This window comes from Gekko japonicus, unplaced genomic scaffold (assembly GCF_001447785.1).
Source record: "Gekko japonicus isolate JY-2015 unplaced genomic scaffold, Gekko_japonicus_V1.1 scaffold2888, whole genome shotgun sequence".
NCBI lineage: Eukaryota > Metazoa > Chordata > Lepidosauria > Squamata > Gekkonidae > Gekko > Gekko japonicus.
In genome coordinates, this window is record NW_015175454.1 from 119,705 (window position 1) to 138,021 (window position 18,317).

At 47.0% G+C, this 18,317-nt stretch overlaps 1 protein-coding gene across 1 annotated transcript; it reads right to left on the reverse strand.

Moving 5' to 3' along the window:
* Window positions 1-13,085: 13,085 nt before the first annotated feature.
* LOC107122763 (pleckstrin homology-like domain family A member 2) lies at window positions 13,086-15,919 on the reverse strand. Its single transcript, XM_015425897.1, has 2 exons — window positions 15,422-15,919; window positions 13,086-13,384 (listed from the first exon to the last, which is right to left on the reverse strand). Exon 1 carries the CDS (start codon window positions 15,884-15,886, stop codon window positions 15,467-15,469), a length of 420 nt encoding a protein of 139 aa, XP_015281383.1. The 5' UTR covers window positions 15,887-15,919; the 3' UTR covers window positions 13,086-13,384; window positions 15,422-15,466.
* Between the last annotated feature and the right edge of the window lie 2,398 nt (window positions 15,920-18,317).

The window sequence follows — 18,317 nt, forward strand, 5'->3', positions numbered from 1 at the left end:
TGAGAGAATAAGAGCAGTGAACATTCATGTACATTTGCAATTGCTGCCGCAGAATCATATAGATGAGCTTGTACCAGAATTTAAGCCATTCAAACAGGCTGTCTCACCCTATCTCCTATAAACCATGAAAAAACCCTCAGAGAGATAAGTTGGCAACCCTATGTGTTGTTAAGATTGATTTTGTAAGAATTTGAATCTTGCCTACCAGTAAAAGATATGTGGTGATTTGGGGATGTGTAGTAAAGAGGGTTAATGCACTTAACTACTACACCAAACAGGCTCTCAATAGAATGGGAAGGACTAGAGGTCTCTTCAAGAAAACTGGAGAAATCAAGGGAACATTTTGTGCAAAGCTGGCCATGATAAAGGACAAAAACAGTAGGGACCTAACAGAAGCAGAAGAGATTAAGAAGAGGTGGCAAGAATAAACAGAAGAATTATACAAGAAGGACCTCATTGTCCTTGATAACCACGACGGTGTGATCACTGACCTCGAGTCAGACATCCTGGAGTACTAAGTCAAATGGGCCTTAGAAAGCATTACTAACAACAAAGCTAGCAGAGATGACAGTATCCCAAGTGAGCTATTCAAAGTCTTAAAAGATGATGCTGTTAAGGTGCTGCACTCCATATGTCAGCAAATTTGGAAAACGCAACAGTGGCCACAGGTTTGGAAAAGGTCAGTTTACATTCCAGTCCCAAAGAAGGGCAATGCCAAGGAATGTTCAAACTATCGCACAATTGCACTCATTTCACACACTAGCAAGGTCATGCTCAAGATCCTACAAGCTAGGCTTCAGCAGTACGTGGATAGAGAACTGCCAGAAGTACAAGCTGGGTTTCGAAGAGGTAGAGGACCTAGAGATCGAATTTAGTACAGAATACTAATGCCAACAAGTTTTATTCCTCTGTTCTGTCTTTCATGCTCTGATGACCAGTGTGTTCCACTGCTACATCATTCTCCTCCCTGTTGTATTGCAATCTGCACTGTCGGTGAAAACTTCCTAGCCAAGTGGGTCTTACCTACTTCCTGACACAAGATTGGTTAAACTATTACATTTCCCCTCCTTCTTTACCTTTTCATGCTCATGCAACTTGTAGTTAGCACAGAAGCTGGGAGGTGGTAAGTCTGCGATTTCCCAGGAAACAGTTTGCTGCCAGACCCGTGACGTAAGACAGATTCCACACTTGATATGCATGTGTGAAGAGACAGAAACCAGTCCAGTATGTTTGTAACCCTACCCTTCCTCCAGGGAGTTCAGAGCAGTGCACAGGGCTCTTTCCTCATTTTATCCAGGCAACAACCCTGGGAGGTAGATGAGGCCGAGAGATAAATGACTAGCCCAAGATCACCTGACGAGCTTCGGAGCAGAGTCAGAATTTGAACCTAGATCCCACAGGTCCTACTCTGCCATCCTCACCATGGTACCATACTGGCCTGTATGAAATCCAAATCCAATCCTTAATGTAATTATATCCTTTTTAAAAACCAGTTGATGGCCAGGCAGAGGGTTAGACATGCCCACAATTGTTTCCATAGTGAGAATGACCTTTCCACATTTAAATTTCTTCTTGCTGTGTGGAGGTGTGAGAAGAAGCCTGGCTGCTTTTACCAATGAAGATTACCTTCACCCAGGGCTTTTTTGTGTGTAGAAAAAGCTCAGCAGGAAAAAAATATTAGGCCACACCCAACAGCAGAAACTCATTAGCATATTAGGCCACACCCCGACAGTACAGTTCGTTAGCATATTAGGCCACACCCTATGCCTTCCCTTGGCTTGCCCAGTGCCCCATGGCTGCGGGGAGCCCAGGTAAGCCCCCACTTGAAGCAGTGTAAGCTGCCTTCCCTTGGCTTGCCCGGGCTGCGGGGAGCCCAGGCAAGCCGGCCCTCAGACAGACCGGGGAAGCCACGGGGAGGCATTTAAATGCCTCCCTGATCCTTTCAGGGTCCCCCCAGCCTGCCCACCTTGGGGTCGCTGGGGGGGGGGTTGTTCTCCAGGCCTTCCCTCTGTAGCCACGCACGGAGAGGTTTTGGTTGTAGTGGGCGTGGCCAACTCTGAAGCCAGCCGGAACGCCATTCCTGTATGTTCCTGCCCAAAAATAGCCCTGCCTTCACCTCTACTGGGTTTGTGCAGTCTGATGAAACTGAGAAGATCCAAACAGGGCCTTGACAAATCTTTACTCACTTGTAGCTTCATTCTGCTGCTATAGCTGCTTCTATCCCAATGGCAGCAGGGACAGCTTTAGTTTTCCCCCCTTTTCCTTCCAAAGGCCTATAACCAGTGCATACCAATGCAGGGCAATATTTTAATTTTAGAAATCTCGCAAAACCATTGTCAAAATATTGACAAGACTTTCCCACAACTGTGTCAATTTCATGTAGAGTAGTCAATTTCATGTAGAGTAGGTATAGTGAAGGAAATGGTGGTGGTGGGGGGCTAGATAGGATGTTTGTGGCAACGCTCCCTCTAAGCTGTGTTGTGAGAAAAAGTTCTACTTTGTAAGCGACTGCCATTAAAGTTGTGAGCGAGCGATTTGGCTGCTGCATAAATTAGTTGGTTCTTGAGCCACCCTTCCTGAGCTAAGACAAAAATTGTGTGAGCCAGAGGCTAAAAAATGGTGAGCTAGCTCACACTAGCTCAGCTTAGAGGAAACACTGGTTTGTGGGTGTGCATCCGAGAATATCTTTTCATACATTCGATGAAGAGTGTCGTGACATTTGAAGCAAAAGAAGCTTAACTTGTGAATGGTGATATGAACATGACGGGATGTGAAAGAAGGCTCCCAGAAGATAATGACAGCATTTGAAAATGCACATGTGAGTTTAGCCACAGAACTCTGCAGGGGAAATCCTCGGTTTCAAAGTCAGCACATCTCATCATGCATAATTTGTCAAGGAACAAAGTGTAACCCTATATTAAACTTTCATACCTGTCAAGTTGGGGAATACTGGTTGAGCTCAGCAGGGTTAGAGTTACAAGAATGCCTGGGAGAAAACCAGTGACCCACATCATTAAGAGGGCTGCTGCTTACTAAGAGGCAGAAGCCTTAAGACTGATGTCTTGACCAGGGCAAACAATCTGTGCAATGTTTTCTGTATGCAGGGGTCATTTCCTGCAGGAGCGCACAGGAGCAGAGCTCCGGCAGTAAAGAGCCCAGGGGGTGGACACATGCAACAAGCCCCACCCCCTGCTCCCAGCAGCCCTCAGCCAGAGCAAGAAGCAGCCAGGTAAGTTGCAGAGCTCCCCCTGGCCCCCTGGTCCAAAACAGTCCAGTGGCACCTTTAAGACCAAGTTTTATTCAGGTACAAGCTCTCCCTCCTCTGTGAGGACAGATCTGCACGCCCCCCCCCAAAAAAATAGCTAGCAATCCAAAACAGTCCAGTGGAGCCTGAGCAGTGGGTGTTGCCTTCTGACACACTTCCGGTGATGTCAGGGGGTGTGGCATATGCAAAAAAGTTATGCTGATGAGTTATGCTAATGAGCTCCTGCACCTCTTTTTCTACGAAATGACCCCTGTCTGTGTGCTCTTGCCTATTATTTAATGTACAAGCCTGATGTGCCTGGGTACTGCCATGGCACAATCTCATCCCCTCCCCCGGTTTTTTTTTGGGGGGGCTCATTAAGCCAGCAGAATTGGAAACCCCAGTCTGCCACAGAAGCTTGCTGGGTGCTCTGTCTCTAACCTATCTCACGGGCCGTTGTAAGGATACAACGATGTAAACTGCTTTATGTCCCCATTGGGGATTGGTTCAAGATTAAAAGCGGAAGCTCTACTGCATTGCTATTCTGACATATACTAAAATAACTCGTCATGATATATCTAGTAACTGGTACTACCATGAAAAATATTCCAGACTGAGGACAGGTTAATTTACACCCTTTCAATGGACTGATTTCATCTGCTGTTTCTCAAATAACCTTACCTACAATTCCCGGACAATCTCCCATCCAGGTGGTTTATGAGACCAAACCTGCCTTAAATAAAGAGAGACAATTAACTCGGATGATCTATAATCAGGGCATACCAGAAGTGCACTAAATAGACCTGAGAGAGCCTTTAATGTGCAGACAGACAGGTTTTTACTCCTCTGGCCAGGATGCTAAGGAATGGCACAACAGATCTCTGCTTTCTTAAATACATTCTAGAAGGGTCCCACCAGTACTTGTGGGGGAGGAGAAATTCCCTCCACCGGCTCACCTCCCCCTTCCTGCCAGCTCACCTCTGCCGGCTTCAGCTGCAAACCACGCCCCCCATTCACAGTTACCAATCAATTCATTCTGCCTGCTCCTTCCTCTTCCTCCTAATGCCACAGCCAGACTTCAGGTGGCGATTTCGGGTTACTTTGGCAACCCAAAATGTCAACCAGACAATTAAGTTTTGGGATGGTTTTTACCCACAAGCAGAGATTCTTCATGAAAAACTGAGATTTACAGAACCCCGAATGCTAGCATGGCTTTGCCCTTGGCTATTAGGTATAAATATTAGGTATTATTATGTACAGGGGTAATTTCCTGCAGGAGCACACAGGAGCGGAGCTCCGGCAGTAAGGAACCCAGGGGGCGGGCACATGCAACAAGCCCCACTTCTGGTGATGTCAGGGGGTGTGGCATATGCAAATAAGTTATGCCAATGAGTTGTGCTAATGAGCTCCTGCACCTCTTTTTCTACGAAATTACCCCTGATCATATGTAATAAATATTAGGTATTAGGGCTGCGGTGGCTCAAGTGGTTGAGATGCTGAACTGCAGACTGGAAGGTTGGTAGTTCAGCAGTTTGAGACCTGAGTGCCACATGACGGAATGAGCTCCCATCTCTGGCCCCAGCTCCTGCCAACCTAGCAGTTTGAAAGCAAGAAATTGCAAGTAGATAAATAGGTACCGCTTCGGCGGGAAGGTAACAGCGTTCCGTGCGCCTCGGCGTCTAGTCATGCCAGCCACATGACCACGGAAATGTCTTTGGACAGCTCTGGCTCTTCGGCTTGGAAACGGAGATGAGCACCGCAACCCTAGAGTCGGATTCGACTGGCTTTCGAGCAAGGGAAACCTTTACCTGTACCTTTACTATTAGGTATAAAGATATTTTTAAAAGTCAAGCCTCACTATTCCTATAGAGCTGGAATGGTAGAATCTCAGGACTTTGCAAGGATATTGTGAAACACTTCAACACAATGCAGAATTTATGAGGACCTAAGGTGAATCCAACAGTATCTCTACAGCAGTGTACTTTTAAATGATGTCTCCTTCCTGCAATACATTTCTGAGAAATCTCATTTTCACAGATGGCATACAGTGATATTCTTGGCTTTCTCTCCTTCCTCCTGCCCACTTCTTATCACTACAAATTCCCATGTTGAATCCATACAGGTCATGTTATGCTGTAGGTTGAATATGACAAGTAAAGGCAACCATCACATGACATGCAACCCAAAGCAGAAACAAATAAGTCGACAGTTGGGCAACAGAAGCAAAGATGCCATTGACCTGCATTCTGGCTTTTAGGCACTCATGGCTCCTCCTCAAGTTATGTCCTCTGATAACATAGCCAGCTTGAAAAGGTAGGTGACATTTTGTTGAAGTAGTGCAGATTTCCCCCTTGATCATTGTGGTTCTATTGTGCCAGCCACCTGTAGCACTTCTAGGGTTCCCAAGTACTTACCGCAATCCGGCGGGGGAAACATGCTCCCTGGCCGGACCATTCCTCCCTGTAACACACCATGCCGTCGCCAGGAAGTGACACCTGGCGACGCTCTGGCAATGGGACTGAAAACTCGATGGTACCATCGAGTTTCCAGCCCCATTGCCAGAGCGTCGCCCGGCGTCACTTCCTGGCGATGGCATGGTGCGATGCGTCTGTTGTCCCCGCGGGAATGATCCTGCGAAGACATCTGTGTCCCCCGCTGAATCACAGTAAGGACTTGGGAAGCCTGAGGACTTCCCTCTTTTGATGAAGCTGTTAATTGGTACACAGAAGCAACACCCTGGTGCTCAGTAATGTTCTGGGCTGCTACACTATGGATATGTGTTTCCGCCGACTAGAACTGCCCTTTCTACAATTAGCATTTTCTCGAAGGAAATCTCCCTGCCACACTATAAGGAAAGTGCTTCTGTGACTCATTAAAATCACACGTGAAAATGAAATTTTGGTTGGTAACCAATGGGATTTGAAGTCTGGACAATCTCAGGCCTTTCTGTTTTCTACAAGCTTGCCCTTCCGAAACAAAGACATTTAGGGGAAAACTTTAAAAAAAAAACACAACCCAGGAGCCCAGTGACACTTTAGAGACTAACAGAATGTATTCTACCATAGGTTTTCGTGACTCAGAGCTCACTTCATCAGATACATGAAGATTCATGCATCAGATACCCTATGGGCAATTGATGAAGTGAGCTCGGATTCATAAGAGAACATAAGAGAGGCCAATGTTGGATCAGGCCAAAGGCCCATCTAGTCCAACACTCTGTCACACAGTGGCCAAAAATACCAGGTGCCATCAGGAGGTCCACTAGTGGGGCCAGGACACTAGAAGCCCTCCCACTGTTGCCCCCCCCCGGAGCACCAAGAATACAAAGCATCACTTGCCCCAGCCCAAGAGTTCCTATCTATAACTTGTGGCTAATAGCCACTGATGGACCTGTGCTCCATATGCTTATCTAATTCCCTCTTGAAGCTGTCCATGCTTTTAGCCACCACCACCACCACCTCACAAAAAGCTTATACTAGAATAAATTACGTTATTTTCTACAGTACCACAGGACTCGAGTTTTCTTTTGCTTTTCTTTTAAAAGACTATAGTTTTAAAAACCTTATGAAAGTTACAAAACAAAATCATTGCACATCATCTTGGCTTCTATGATATATGTTATGCGTGATATGCAAAGCACATTTTGCACATGGGTGGAACTTCCGGATCGAGTTCTCTCTCCCCCACCCAACCCTTCTCAATCAACAGAGAAAGTAATTGTTAATTTAGTCAACAGCATATGCAATGTTTATGTTACTGTTGCTTTCTGTTTTTCCTTTAGTATCCTACAGCATGCATTTGCTACAGCCTCTTCTTGGATAATTCTTAAACAGATGAGATCCTGTCCTTTGCAAGTGATAGTAAACTAGCAAGTAAATCCCTCAAAAGAGATGAAAATACAATAACCAAAACCATGTGTTCATGTACAACCAGGAATATGTCATTCAGTTAAATTAATAAAATGCTAGGACTTTTATTTTGATATCAGTACCAGAATGGAAATAGTAAAACTAAGCCAGATCTGTAGTATTGTGCGTACATCTTGGGATAATTATTGCTATTGGAACCACATGCAAGGTGCAGCAGAGTAACAGCATTCCGCAGGGTCAGTTTCAAGTACTCCAGGGACCTTTCTGGATTCCACAGTTGGAAGGGATCATTTGTAAAGATATAGCAAAGTCTGGCATTTTGATTAAGTTACGTTTCAGCTGGGGTAGATCAGTAGACTCCCATTGAAAAAGACGACTCGTTTGGAATGCCATGTCCAGTTTTCTTCCCAGTCTCCAGATGTATGAATTCAGCTTGGACAAACACAAGACAATGAAGAGTTAAGAATATCTACACCTTCTGGAGTAGATATAAATGACCTGCCTACCATTTTTCTTCTCACCTCGACACAGAGAGTACTCCATCTTTCTGTGTTATACCTCTGTGGATGCCAGTCACAGCTACTGGCGAAACGTCAGGTTCTACAATGCCAAGACCACAGCCACACAACCCGGAAAATCTACAGCAACTAAAGTTAGGAATATACTTTATTTGGTTCTCTGACGTAAATACAACCATCTGTTACTTTTTATATCTGTTCATTCAGGCTTCAGATTATAAACACATGTAAGACAATGAATTGAAGCAGCAGAGAATATAGAAAACAGACTGATCGTCTTAGATAAAAAGTCACTGAGAATGGGATGTTCTCAAGAGTTATGAATAGACTGCCTTAAGTTGTCTGAGTTAAATGCAACCATCTGTCACTTTTATATCTGCAGGGGACAGCCTAGCTTCATTACTATAAAGCCAAACTATGCACTTCTGCTCTCTGATCCTTACCCATTAGTATCTTCCTGTTAACCTTCGGTGGCAAATCAGCTCAAATGTGTATTTTCCTGCTGGGCATGCCTCAACATGCCTTCCCGTGTTCCGCATTGGCGATGCAATCCTGTCTCAGGGAACAGCTGGACTTTAGATCACCTTTGTGCTAGTAATTCATATGTAAAAGCTTCGGCAGGGAAGCTATCTCAGTTGCCCTGGCTTATCACTCTACTTTCCCTCAGGCTAGCTTCCAACCAAGTTTTCCCATAAGGATATAGCTGTGATTACCATTGCCTTAAACCTGGAACTAATGAAACCTGGAGCTGCTGTTTCTTCTGCTGAAGACATGGAAAGAGACTTTGATTTTTGATGCAGGAACAACTGCTCCTTCCTAATTCCTATTTATTTATCAGAGACAGTCTCTGATGAATCAGTGTCCCTATTTTTATGTTTTGGTCATACCTTGAATTTTTTAAAAATGTTGGGCGCATGACTGGAGTTTTGTGCTTTCCGGAGAATTTCTCTCTCCCAGTTTCTGCAAATGGATGTTTCTTTGGATTAAGACAAAGAGCACTTTTGTTCAACTGATCATAAGGACAAATCGACAGGGGAAAAAGGATAGTAACAAATGGTAGTGATGGAATAGCCATTCAAGATTTAAATCCTAGACTCATGTCTCTGTATGGTCTCAGTAGACGTTTTTTCGCTATACAAGCCCCTTTCACCTGGTGCTTCCATAATAATTTAAAGGAAGCATTTCCTCCTGACATCTGGAGTTTTATTTGTCTTGCTATGAGATGTAAATGGGGAGACGCAATGGTGCCCGGAGACTAAATGCCTTGCATTCCACCCTTTGGTTTGATCACCATGTTCCATGGTCAGGAAGGGTCTTTTCCATCAAAATGATTACCATTGCCTTAAACCTGGAGCTAATGAAACCTGGAGCTGCTGTTCCTTCTGCTGAAGACATGGAAAGAGACTTTGATTTTTGATGCAGGAACAACTGCTCCTTCCTAATTCCTATTTATTTATCAGAGACAGTCTCTGATGAATCAGTGTCCCTATTTTTATGTTTTGGTCATACCTTGAATTTTTTAAAAATGTTGGGCGCATGACTGGAGTTTTGTGCTTTCCGGAGAATTTCTCTCTCCCAGTTTCTGCAAATGGATGTTTCTTTGGATTAAGACAAAGAGCACTTTTGTTCAACTGATCATAAGGACAAATCGACAGGGGAAAAAGGATAGTAACAAATGGTAGTGATGGAATAGCCATTCAAGATTTAAATCCTAGACTCATGTCTCTGTATGGTCTCAGTAGACGTTTTTTCGCTATACAAGCCCCTTTCACCTGGTGCTTCCATAATAATTTAAAGGAAGCATTTCCTTCTGACATCTGGAGTTTTATTTGTCTTGCTATGAGATGTAAATGGGGAGACGCAATGGTGCCCGGAGACTAAATGCCTTGCATTCCACCCTTTGGTTTGATCACCATGGTCAGGAAGGGTCTTTTCCATCAAAATGGCTGGTTTCCTCATCTCTCTGTCTGCCCTAGCATACTTGTGTGTTCTAGTCTTCCATCAGCTCCATTTGTGATGCCTGCTGCTTTCTCTGCTCTCTGCTCTAAAAGATATAGGTCGTGTTCAGACCGGCAGTCTGGCCCGATAGAGGCGCATTGTACAAACGGATTAAACGGGCAGGATCACGCAGCCACATCTGTCAGGCATTCCCCGGGCGTACTCACCCCATCAGAGGACGACTCGGAGCCGGGTTAAAAAGCCACCACCTCCAAAGTGGTGTTTTTGTTTCCCCACGCATCCATTGCGCATGGCCGGATGTCTGAACACGGGAGACAGCGCGCAGAATGGATTTGAAAAAAAAAGGAGTTTGTAAGCCGCTCTGAGACTCCTTCAGGTAGTGAAGGGCGGGGTATAAATCCAATCTCTTCTTCTTCTTCTACCTCACAGGGTGTCTGTTGTGGGGAGGGGAAGGGAAAGGAGTTTGTAAGCCGCTCTGAGACTCCTTTGGGTAGTGAAGGGCGGGGTATAAATCCAATCTCTTCTTCTTCTACCTCCCAGGGTGTCTGTTTTGGGGAGGGGAAGGAGTTTGTAAGCCGCTCTGAGACTCCTTCAGGTAGTGAAGGGCGGGGTATAAATCCAATCTCTTCTTCTTGTTTTACCTCACAGGGTGTCTGTTGTGGGGAGGGGAAGGAAAAGGAGTTTGTGAGCCGCTCTGAGACTCCTTCTGGTAGTGAAGGGCGGGGTATAAATCCAGTCTCGTCTCCTTCTGAACCTGCAGATCCGTTCTGCTGCTATGGAGGCAGTTTTTAAAAAAGTCTTGCCTATGTCCGCATGCGTGTGCATTCACGCACACACATGGTGTTTGGATTTTTTTTTTTTTTGCAGTTCGCTCCGTGGCTGAGGCACCACAATAATGTGGAGGCTTTACCCCGGGATGTCTCCGTGGGTAACCCACAGCAGGGTGTGCTGTGGCGGATATATCCCACTACACTTTAACCCGGTTCAATTAGAGGCGGCACCGTATCGCACCAACCGCCAGTGTGATCACAGCCATAGACTGGCCTATTAATATGGCCTGTGCCTCATGACCATCAGATGTACTCTGGCCTTGCAATTCACTTACAGCTCAATGGAGTTACTCAAGTGTCGTACTAGCAAGTATCTCAAAGTGGGCTGTGGGGAGAAAGAAGGCCTAGCTAAGCTTCTGATTCAGGTGGGTGGCTGTGTTGATAATGCTTCTGAGCATTAGATAGTTTCAGAGCATAGCTGTGTTTGCCTGCAGTAGAACAGACAGAGTCAGAGGTCCTTTCCACACTAGACCTTAAATCCTGGTTCAACCCTGTCCCTGAACTTACATTCTACAGTAAACGTGAACATAACATAAGAACATAAGAGACGCCAATGTTGGATCAGGCCAAAGGCCCATCCAGTCCAACACTCTGTCACACAGTGGCCAAAAATACCAGGGGCCATCTGGAGGTCCACCAGTGGGGACAGGACATTAGAAGCCCTCCCACTGTTCCCCCCCCCCAGCACCAAGAAGACAGAGCATCACTTGCCCCAGAGCCCCTATCTATACCTTGTGGCTAATAGCCACTGATGGACCTCTGCTCCATATGCCTATCTAATTCCCTTTTGAAGCCGTCCATGCTTGTAGTCGCCACCACCTCCTGTGGCAGTGAATTCCATGTGTTAATCACTCTTTGGGTGAAGAAGGACTTCCTTTTATCCGTTCTAACCCGACCGCTCAGCAATTTCATGGAGTGCCCATGAGTTCACCCCTGTAATATCTCGGGGTATTTTTACATTCTACACTACACTCGAGTTCACCCCTGTAATATCTCAGGGTATTTTTACATTCTACACTACACTCGAGTTCCCCCCTGTAATTATCTTAGGGCATTTTTTGTTTCCACATTACATTGAGGTCACCCCAGTTTCGCCCCACACGTGTCCCGGGATAAACGGATGCTGTTATAATCAGGGATAAATGCAAAGTCTTGTGTCCCGAGTTGAACTCTGATAAAACCAGGGATGAGATCCAAGTGCGGAAAGGACCAGAGACCAACAAGATTTTCAGGATTAGGAGTGTCTGAGAGCCAAAACTCCCTTTGCCGGATTCTGAGCACTGGTATAGCAATTATAGCAAAGAGTTAATTTTGCAGAGGAGGTTAAGTTGGGAAGAAGCTAAATTGCAACTTTGTCCAAGAGTGAGACCTCTACATTCACAGCCCCAGGTTTAACGACATACCCAACCTGTCATTACTGAAGCAATTTTCAGCTCTCCTGCAACCTTGAGTTCTACCAGAAACAGACAGATGTTCCATTACCTGTTCGGACATGGAAATGCACAGAGCGCTTTTGAACTATGTAATAGAGGAGTCCGAATCCACAAAAACCCTGTAGAAGTGTCATGCAGCCTGATGTGCTAACCTGGCAATGGAAGGTGAGCCTGCAGTCTCAGAATCAGACAAAAGTTTGACAGACACCACCTTGCAATGGACCACAAAGAGCAGAAAAGCTGCTTCATTGGTGTGTTGTAGATTCGTCCACATGTCCTTCGTAGCATCCAGCACTAGCCATTGCTTAAGGAGACTACTGACGGGTGTTGGACTGAACTAGCAAGACTAGTCAAATCAGGGTTTCTAAGCCGGAGGTGATTCCAGTGACGCAGTTGTGGCTCGATGGTGCACACAGCCGCTCCTGATACCATCTGACAGAGCTGATCACCTGATAGGCGGGAGTCTGGTGCCTGCTTCCTTCTTTCCCTCAATTAAGAGCTGTCGTTCATGATAATTTGTTTGGTGGTGTGAGAGTACTCCCTTCCCCCTCCAAAGTGGAGATCATTTGTTCAGGTAGAAAGGCAGGTGTGCAGAGGGAAGGTAAAGGTAAAGGTTCCCTTGCTCAAAAGCCAGTCGAATCTGACTCTAGGGTTGCAGTGCTCATCTCCGTTTCCAAGCCGAAGATCCAGCGCTGTCCGAAGACGTTTCTGTGGTCATGTGGCCAGCATGACTAAACACCAAGGCGCATGGAACGCTGTTACCTTCCCACCCAAGTGGTACCTATTTATCTACTTGCAATTTCTTGCTTTCAAACTGCTAGGTTGGCAGGAGCTGGAATTAGAGACGGGAGCTCACTCCGTCATGCGGCACACTCAGGTCTCGAACTGCTAAACCACCGACCTTCCACAGCCTGCAGTTCAGCGTCTTAACCACTTGAGCCACCGCAGCTCCTGTGCAGAGGGAAATCTGTTCCCTTTTCACGCCTGGCTCATTGTGAAGTCTGCATGTGTATTGTGGGGCAACATATCCGATTAGATTTAGAGAGCATGCTCAGCAATTTGTACCAATTAGAAACTGAAAACAACTCACCTCCACTATGTGGTAAAAACACTTCAAGTAATTTATTTGGAATGGACACATTAGTGCAAAAAGCAGTGTTAAAACAGACAGTTCCTTAAAAAGCATTCATCCAAATAAATACAAAATGTAGACACTACAAATAATTTACCGTTTTTCCTCCATGAGACGTTATGGAATATAGTCTTTGCCCCTTATAAATAAAAAAATATGAAGTAACAATTTTGCGCTCTGGGCCTTCTTTCTGTTTGCCAGACTCCGTCATTTTTAAAAAAGAGAGTCTTTGGTTCGCATCTGCCTTTTCAAGGGAAATGCTGCCGCTCAGCTCAGCAGTCTTTTTCCGAGCTGAAGAATTCTAACCATTTCGAGCATCCTTCTTTGTCTTCCTTCCTGGGTGTCCTGTTCCAATCCAGTCCAAGGCACTCAACTTCCTTTAACATCCAGAGATCTGGTCTAGGAAAAAAACCAAGGAAGTCAGCAACTTGGATTTATCAAACAAGGCTGCCACATTGGTCGGCCCAAATGAACATTTCTATAGTTCTGCTTCCTGCACTCCACAGTGTAGACGGTGTAGACAAGGCCTTCTGTCTCCAGCTCCCAAGGTGTTTAGGATTAAGGTGGGAACAGTAGCACTTAGCAAGGAACTGTCCCCAAATTTTAGGGTAGCCTTGCTGAATGTTACTCTTCAGTAAGTATTACTAGAGTCGCTCCTTACACATCTGCCGCAAAACCGGAAACAACTGCAAAATGGAGCTCTTCTACCAGCCTTTCGATTAGGGTGCCGCCCTTTCAATATGAAGGCCCCAACATTAACACCAACTTAATAACGTGATCAACAGCCTGATATAAAACCAGACTACGGTGGTAGCTGATTACTTGGATGCTGAGAGAATGCTGCCTTCGGTTAGGAAGGCACGAGCACTTTACGATATGTTTTATTCTATACTGTTGTGTTTTTATCCATTTCTGTGTTTTAGTTGTTAACATACTGCTGTGTAAGCCGGGCAGGGAGGGTGGGATACAAATTGAATAAATAAATAAAATCTATTACAGTGTAATGGCATTTATAGTATTTTTAGAAAGTAAAAACAGAAACATTCAGCGGTCAGCCAGCATCTATAGCTTATCTGGTATTCATCGGGGGCTTTAAATGGAAAGAAAAAATGAAAGACCACCTGTCGACACACACACAATTGTATTTCCTGAAAGATCATGATAAAATCTAAGAATGGTGAATTAATTCTGGGGAAACTAATGCTATCGTCAGCTTTATTGGAGAAAGCACTATTCCCATTTGAAGGCCACACCAAGTAATTGCACCATCGTCTCCACTCTTATGTTAACACAACCCTTGGAATCTTTGGTTCAACATGTGTTACACGTGCACACAAAGAGGCAGTGGGAAGAACCATGTATACACTGGACCCACAAACTAGTACTTTGTTGGGCAACAAACAGTGCTAAGGGCTTGCAGGAGAGGAGGTGGAAGTCACACAGACACACACTCACACAGAGAGAAAATATCTATGGATCTGGTGTAGTTCTCACTACTAGTAAAGTAAAGGTAAAGGTTTCCCTTGCTTGAAAGCCAGTCGAGTCCGACTCTAGGGTTGCGGTGCTCATCTCCGTTTCCAAGCCGAAGAGCCAGCGCTGTCCGAAGACGTTTCCGTGGTCATGTGGCCGGCATGACTAAACACCAAGGTGCACGGAACGCTGTGACCTTCCCACCGAAGCGGTCCCTATTTATCTACTTGCAATGTCTTGCTTCCGAACTGCTAGGTTGGCAGGAGCTGGAACTAGAGATGGGAGCTCACTCCGTCATGCGGCACACTCGGGTCTCACTAGTTGGGTTCACCTTAATTCAAACCTAGCAGGTTAAACTGGTTAGATGAAGTTTCCATCATGTCCTTTAATCACTGCAAGTATCTTAAAAACCCATACATTAGGAATCAGGGCTACCATTGGTTAATGACTGTATTAGTGAATGTCTTTTGCAACAAATAACCTAAGTCGACCAGAGTCTTTGAAGCACAGAAAACTGCACACTTCAAACAAATTCAGAATCCAGCCTTCCTTTTAATGTAAAGCTGCAGACGATGTCCCCCCCCCGCCTACCGAAAATTAAATTTAAATAAGGAAATAAATGGAATTACATCAATGTAGAGAGCTGCGGTGGCTCAAGTGGTTAAGACGCTGAACTGCAGGCTGTGGAAGGCCGGTAGTTCAGCATTTAGAGACCCGAGTGTGCCGCATGATGGAGTGAGCTCCCGTCTCTGGCCCCAGCTCCTGCCAACCTAGCAAGTAGATAAATAGGTACCACTTCGGTGGGAAGGTAACAGCGTTCCGTGTGCCTTGGTGTTTAGTCATGCCGGCCACATGGCCACGGAAACGTCTTCGGACAGCGCTGGCTCTTCGGCTTGGAAACGGAGATGAGCACCGCAACCCTAGAGTCGGACGACGGAGCGAGAGAAGTTGGCGGTTTCCGCTCACCTTTGGCTCTGCCCGGCGTGGCGGGCGGGCGGGCGTCGGGGGGTCTCAGGGGGCCCTGGCCAGGCGCCTGTGGCGGGTGCCGGCGTCGGCCTGCTGGGCGGCCTCCTGGCGGCTCTTGAAGTCCCGGACGGCGCGCTGGTTCTGGAAGTCGATGAGGGCCAGGGTGATGGAGGCGTTCCAGCAGCTCTCGCCCGGGCACCGAAAGTCGATCTCCCGGCGGTCCGTCGTGACGATGGTGAAGTAGACGTACTTGCCGGTGCGCTCCACGCAGTCCACCTTCTGGATGGCGCCGAAGCGCAGCTCCTTGGCCCGGCCCCCCTCGGGCGAGGAGAGGCGCAGGCACTCCCGGCTCAGCACCACCTGCTTCTTCTTCCACAGCTGGAAGAGGCTCTCGCTCCGCTTCTCCAGCTCGCCCTCGCGGAGCACCTCCGACGGCGACGGGGACGGCGAGGGGGGACCCTTCATCGCGCCGCTGCCCGCTGCTCCTCCGATCCGCGCCTCCCCACTGCCTTCGTGCGGCGAGCTGTGCGCGGCCGGCGCCCGGCGGGACCCATTTATGGCCCTGCAGCCGCCCCGCCCGTCCGCCGCCTCCCCCCACGCCGAGCGAGGCAAGGCCGGCCCTCCCGGCGGAGTGCGGCGCTTCTTCCTGCCGCCCACTCGCTGCTCTTTGTATCAGTCGCTGCTCTCCCTTTCTCTCTCTTTCCTCCCCCCCTCCGGTTTCCCGCTGAATTCCACCGCGGCCTTCTGGAAGATCAGAACAACCCGGGTCATCATCAAGCGGCTCAGGCACCCCTCGAGGCCGGGAAGGGGCTCCAGCAACTGCGAAGGAGGACAACGCTGCGTGGGGCTCATCCAGATCCGCCGTTTCTGTGGCCAAAACCTCGACGTATTTTCTGGAAAGGATCGCTTTCATCACACACATGTCAACACTCCCCTATAATATGCGCACATACAGGCTCCAGGGCCGGCCCCAGTTTATTTTGCACCCTAGGCGAGGATCCCTTCTGGCGTCCCACCCCCCACCATTTTTCAAAAATAAATGCATTTTTTTGGAAGAATGAAAAACACAAATAATTAAGAAACTCTCAGAGTACCCAGAGGCTAAAAGATTGTGAGCTAGCTCACACGAACTCAGCTTAGAGGGAACACTGCTCCCAGCCCAACACTGTGGCTGGTTCACACATGCATCTGCATCCTTTGGCCCTTGAGCAATGTCCCCTCTAAGCTGTGGGGTCTTGTGAGCAAAACGTCTACTTTCTGAGCTACTGGCGTTAAAGTTGTGGGCAAGCGATTTGGCTGCTGCATAAATGAGTTTGCTCTGGAGCCGTCCCTTCCTGAGCTGAGACAAAAATGTTTGAGCCAGAGGCTAAAAAACTGTGAGCTGGCTCACACGAACTCAGCTTAGAGGGAACACTGCACCTTGAGTATTGTAACCTTGAGGACTAGCAGCACGGACTGCTAGGGTTGCCAGGTCTGGGTTGGGAAATATCTGGAGACTTTGGGGGTGGAGCTGGGAGAGGGCGGGGTTTGGGGGAGGAGAGCACCCCCTGCAGTGTACAATGCCATAGAATCTTTCAAAGCAGCCATTTTCTCCAGGGGAGCTGATCTCTGTCAGCTGGAGATCAGTTGTGAAAGTGGGAGATCCCCAGGCCCCACCTGGAGGTTGGCAACCCTTACTGACTGTTGAGAAGTGAAATCAAGTGGGAGTTCTGGCCCTGGTGTAAGAGCCGTGACGCCCTTCGCAGGTGCCAGATAGGGCGAACCGTTTCAGGCAGGTAAAGGCCATGCTGTGAACAAAGAATCCCATCCTGCCCTGCCGCAGTTTCCCAGCAAATTATTTCCTTTGCTGAATTATTCAGACAAATGAATGGTTTCTCTGAATTTCAAGCTTTTGCAAATTTATCTGTTTCTTCTCTCTTAAGGTAAGGGAACGTTGGGTAAACTCAGGGGTCTTGTTGTAGAAAAAGAGCTGCCGGAGCTCATTAGCATAACTCATTAGCATAACTTATTTGCATATGCCACGCCCCCTGACATCACCGGAAGTGACAGAAGGCCACACCCCCTGACATCACCGGAAGTGTGTCAGAAGGCCCGGCTACTTACCCTCCTGCTTCATCCTCATTCCCAAACGGAATGAGGATCGAAGCAGAGGGCGGGGTAAAGAAGGGGCGGGGCTTCACCACGTGACCGCCCCGCCCCCTAGAGGTTCTCTTCCGGAGCTCCGTACCTGAGAGCTCCCCCCCGACTAGAGCCCTGGGTAAACTACTGACTAAAATGCGCCCTGCTCAGCTTTTCTGCATTCATACACACTGTAGGCTGTTTGCTAAGGGGAGGGAGGGGAGGGGGGGTGAGCATCTGGCTCCTTCCTGTGGTCTGTGGAGAGCAGAAGGACTGTCTCTCCCTCCAGAGGTCTGCATGCCTGTGTGGAAAACAGGAAAGCTGAGCTGCCCACCATGGCTGCATGCCCAGATGGCTGCATGTCTGCGTGGTCCAGAAGAGGGCAACCAGGATGGTGAGAGGGTTGGAATCCAAGTCTTGGGAGGAATGTTGGGTGATAGTGAGATATTGACAAATGGTATTTAGCAGAGATAAGATAGTCCAGCAGAGCCAAAGTAAAATAATGCAGACTGAGAGTCCATGTGTGATTAAAATATAAATTTCCTAGATTATGGCTGCTCTTCTTCTTCTTCTTCTTCTTCTTCTTCTTCTTCTTCTTCTTCTTCTTCTTCTTCTTCTTCTTCTTCTTCTTCTTCTTCTTCTTCTTCTTCTTCTTCTTCTTCTAGATTATGGCTGCTCTTCTTCTTCTTCTTCTTCTTCTTCTTCTTCTTCTTCTTCTTCTTCTTCTTCTTCTTCTTCTTCTTCTTCTTCTTCTTCTTCTTCTTCTTCTTCTTCTTCT

Excerpts from the sequence above, each read along its gene's own strand:
- LOC107122763 (XM_015425897.1), bottom strand. The coding sequence starts at position 15,886 with ATGAAGGGTCCCCCCTCGCCGTCCCCGTCGCCGTCGGAGGTGCTCCGC.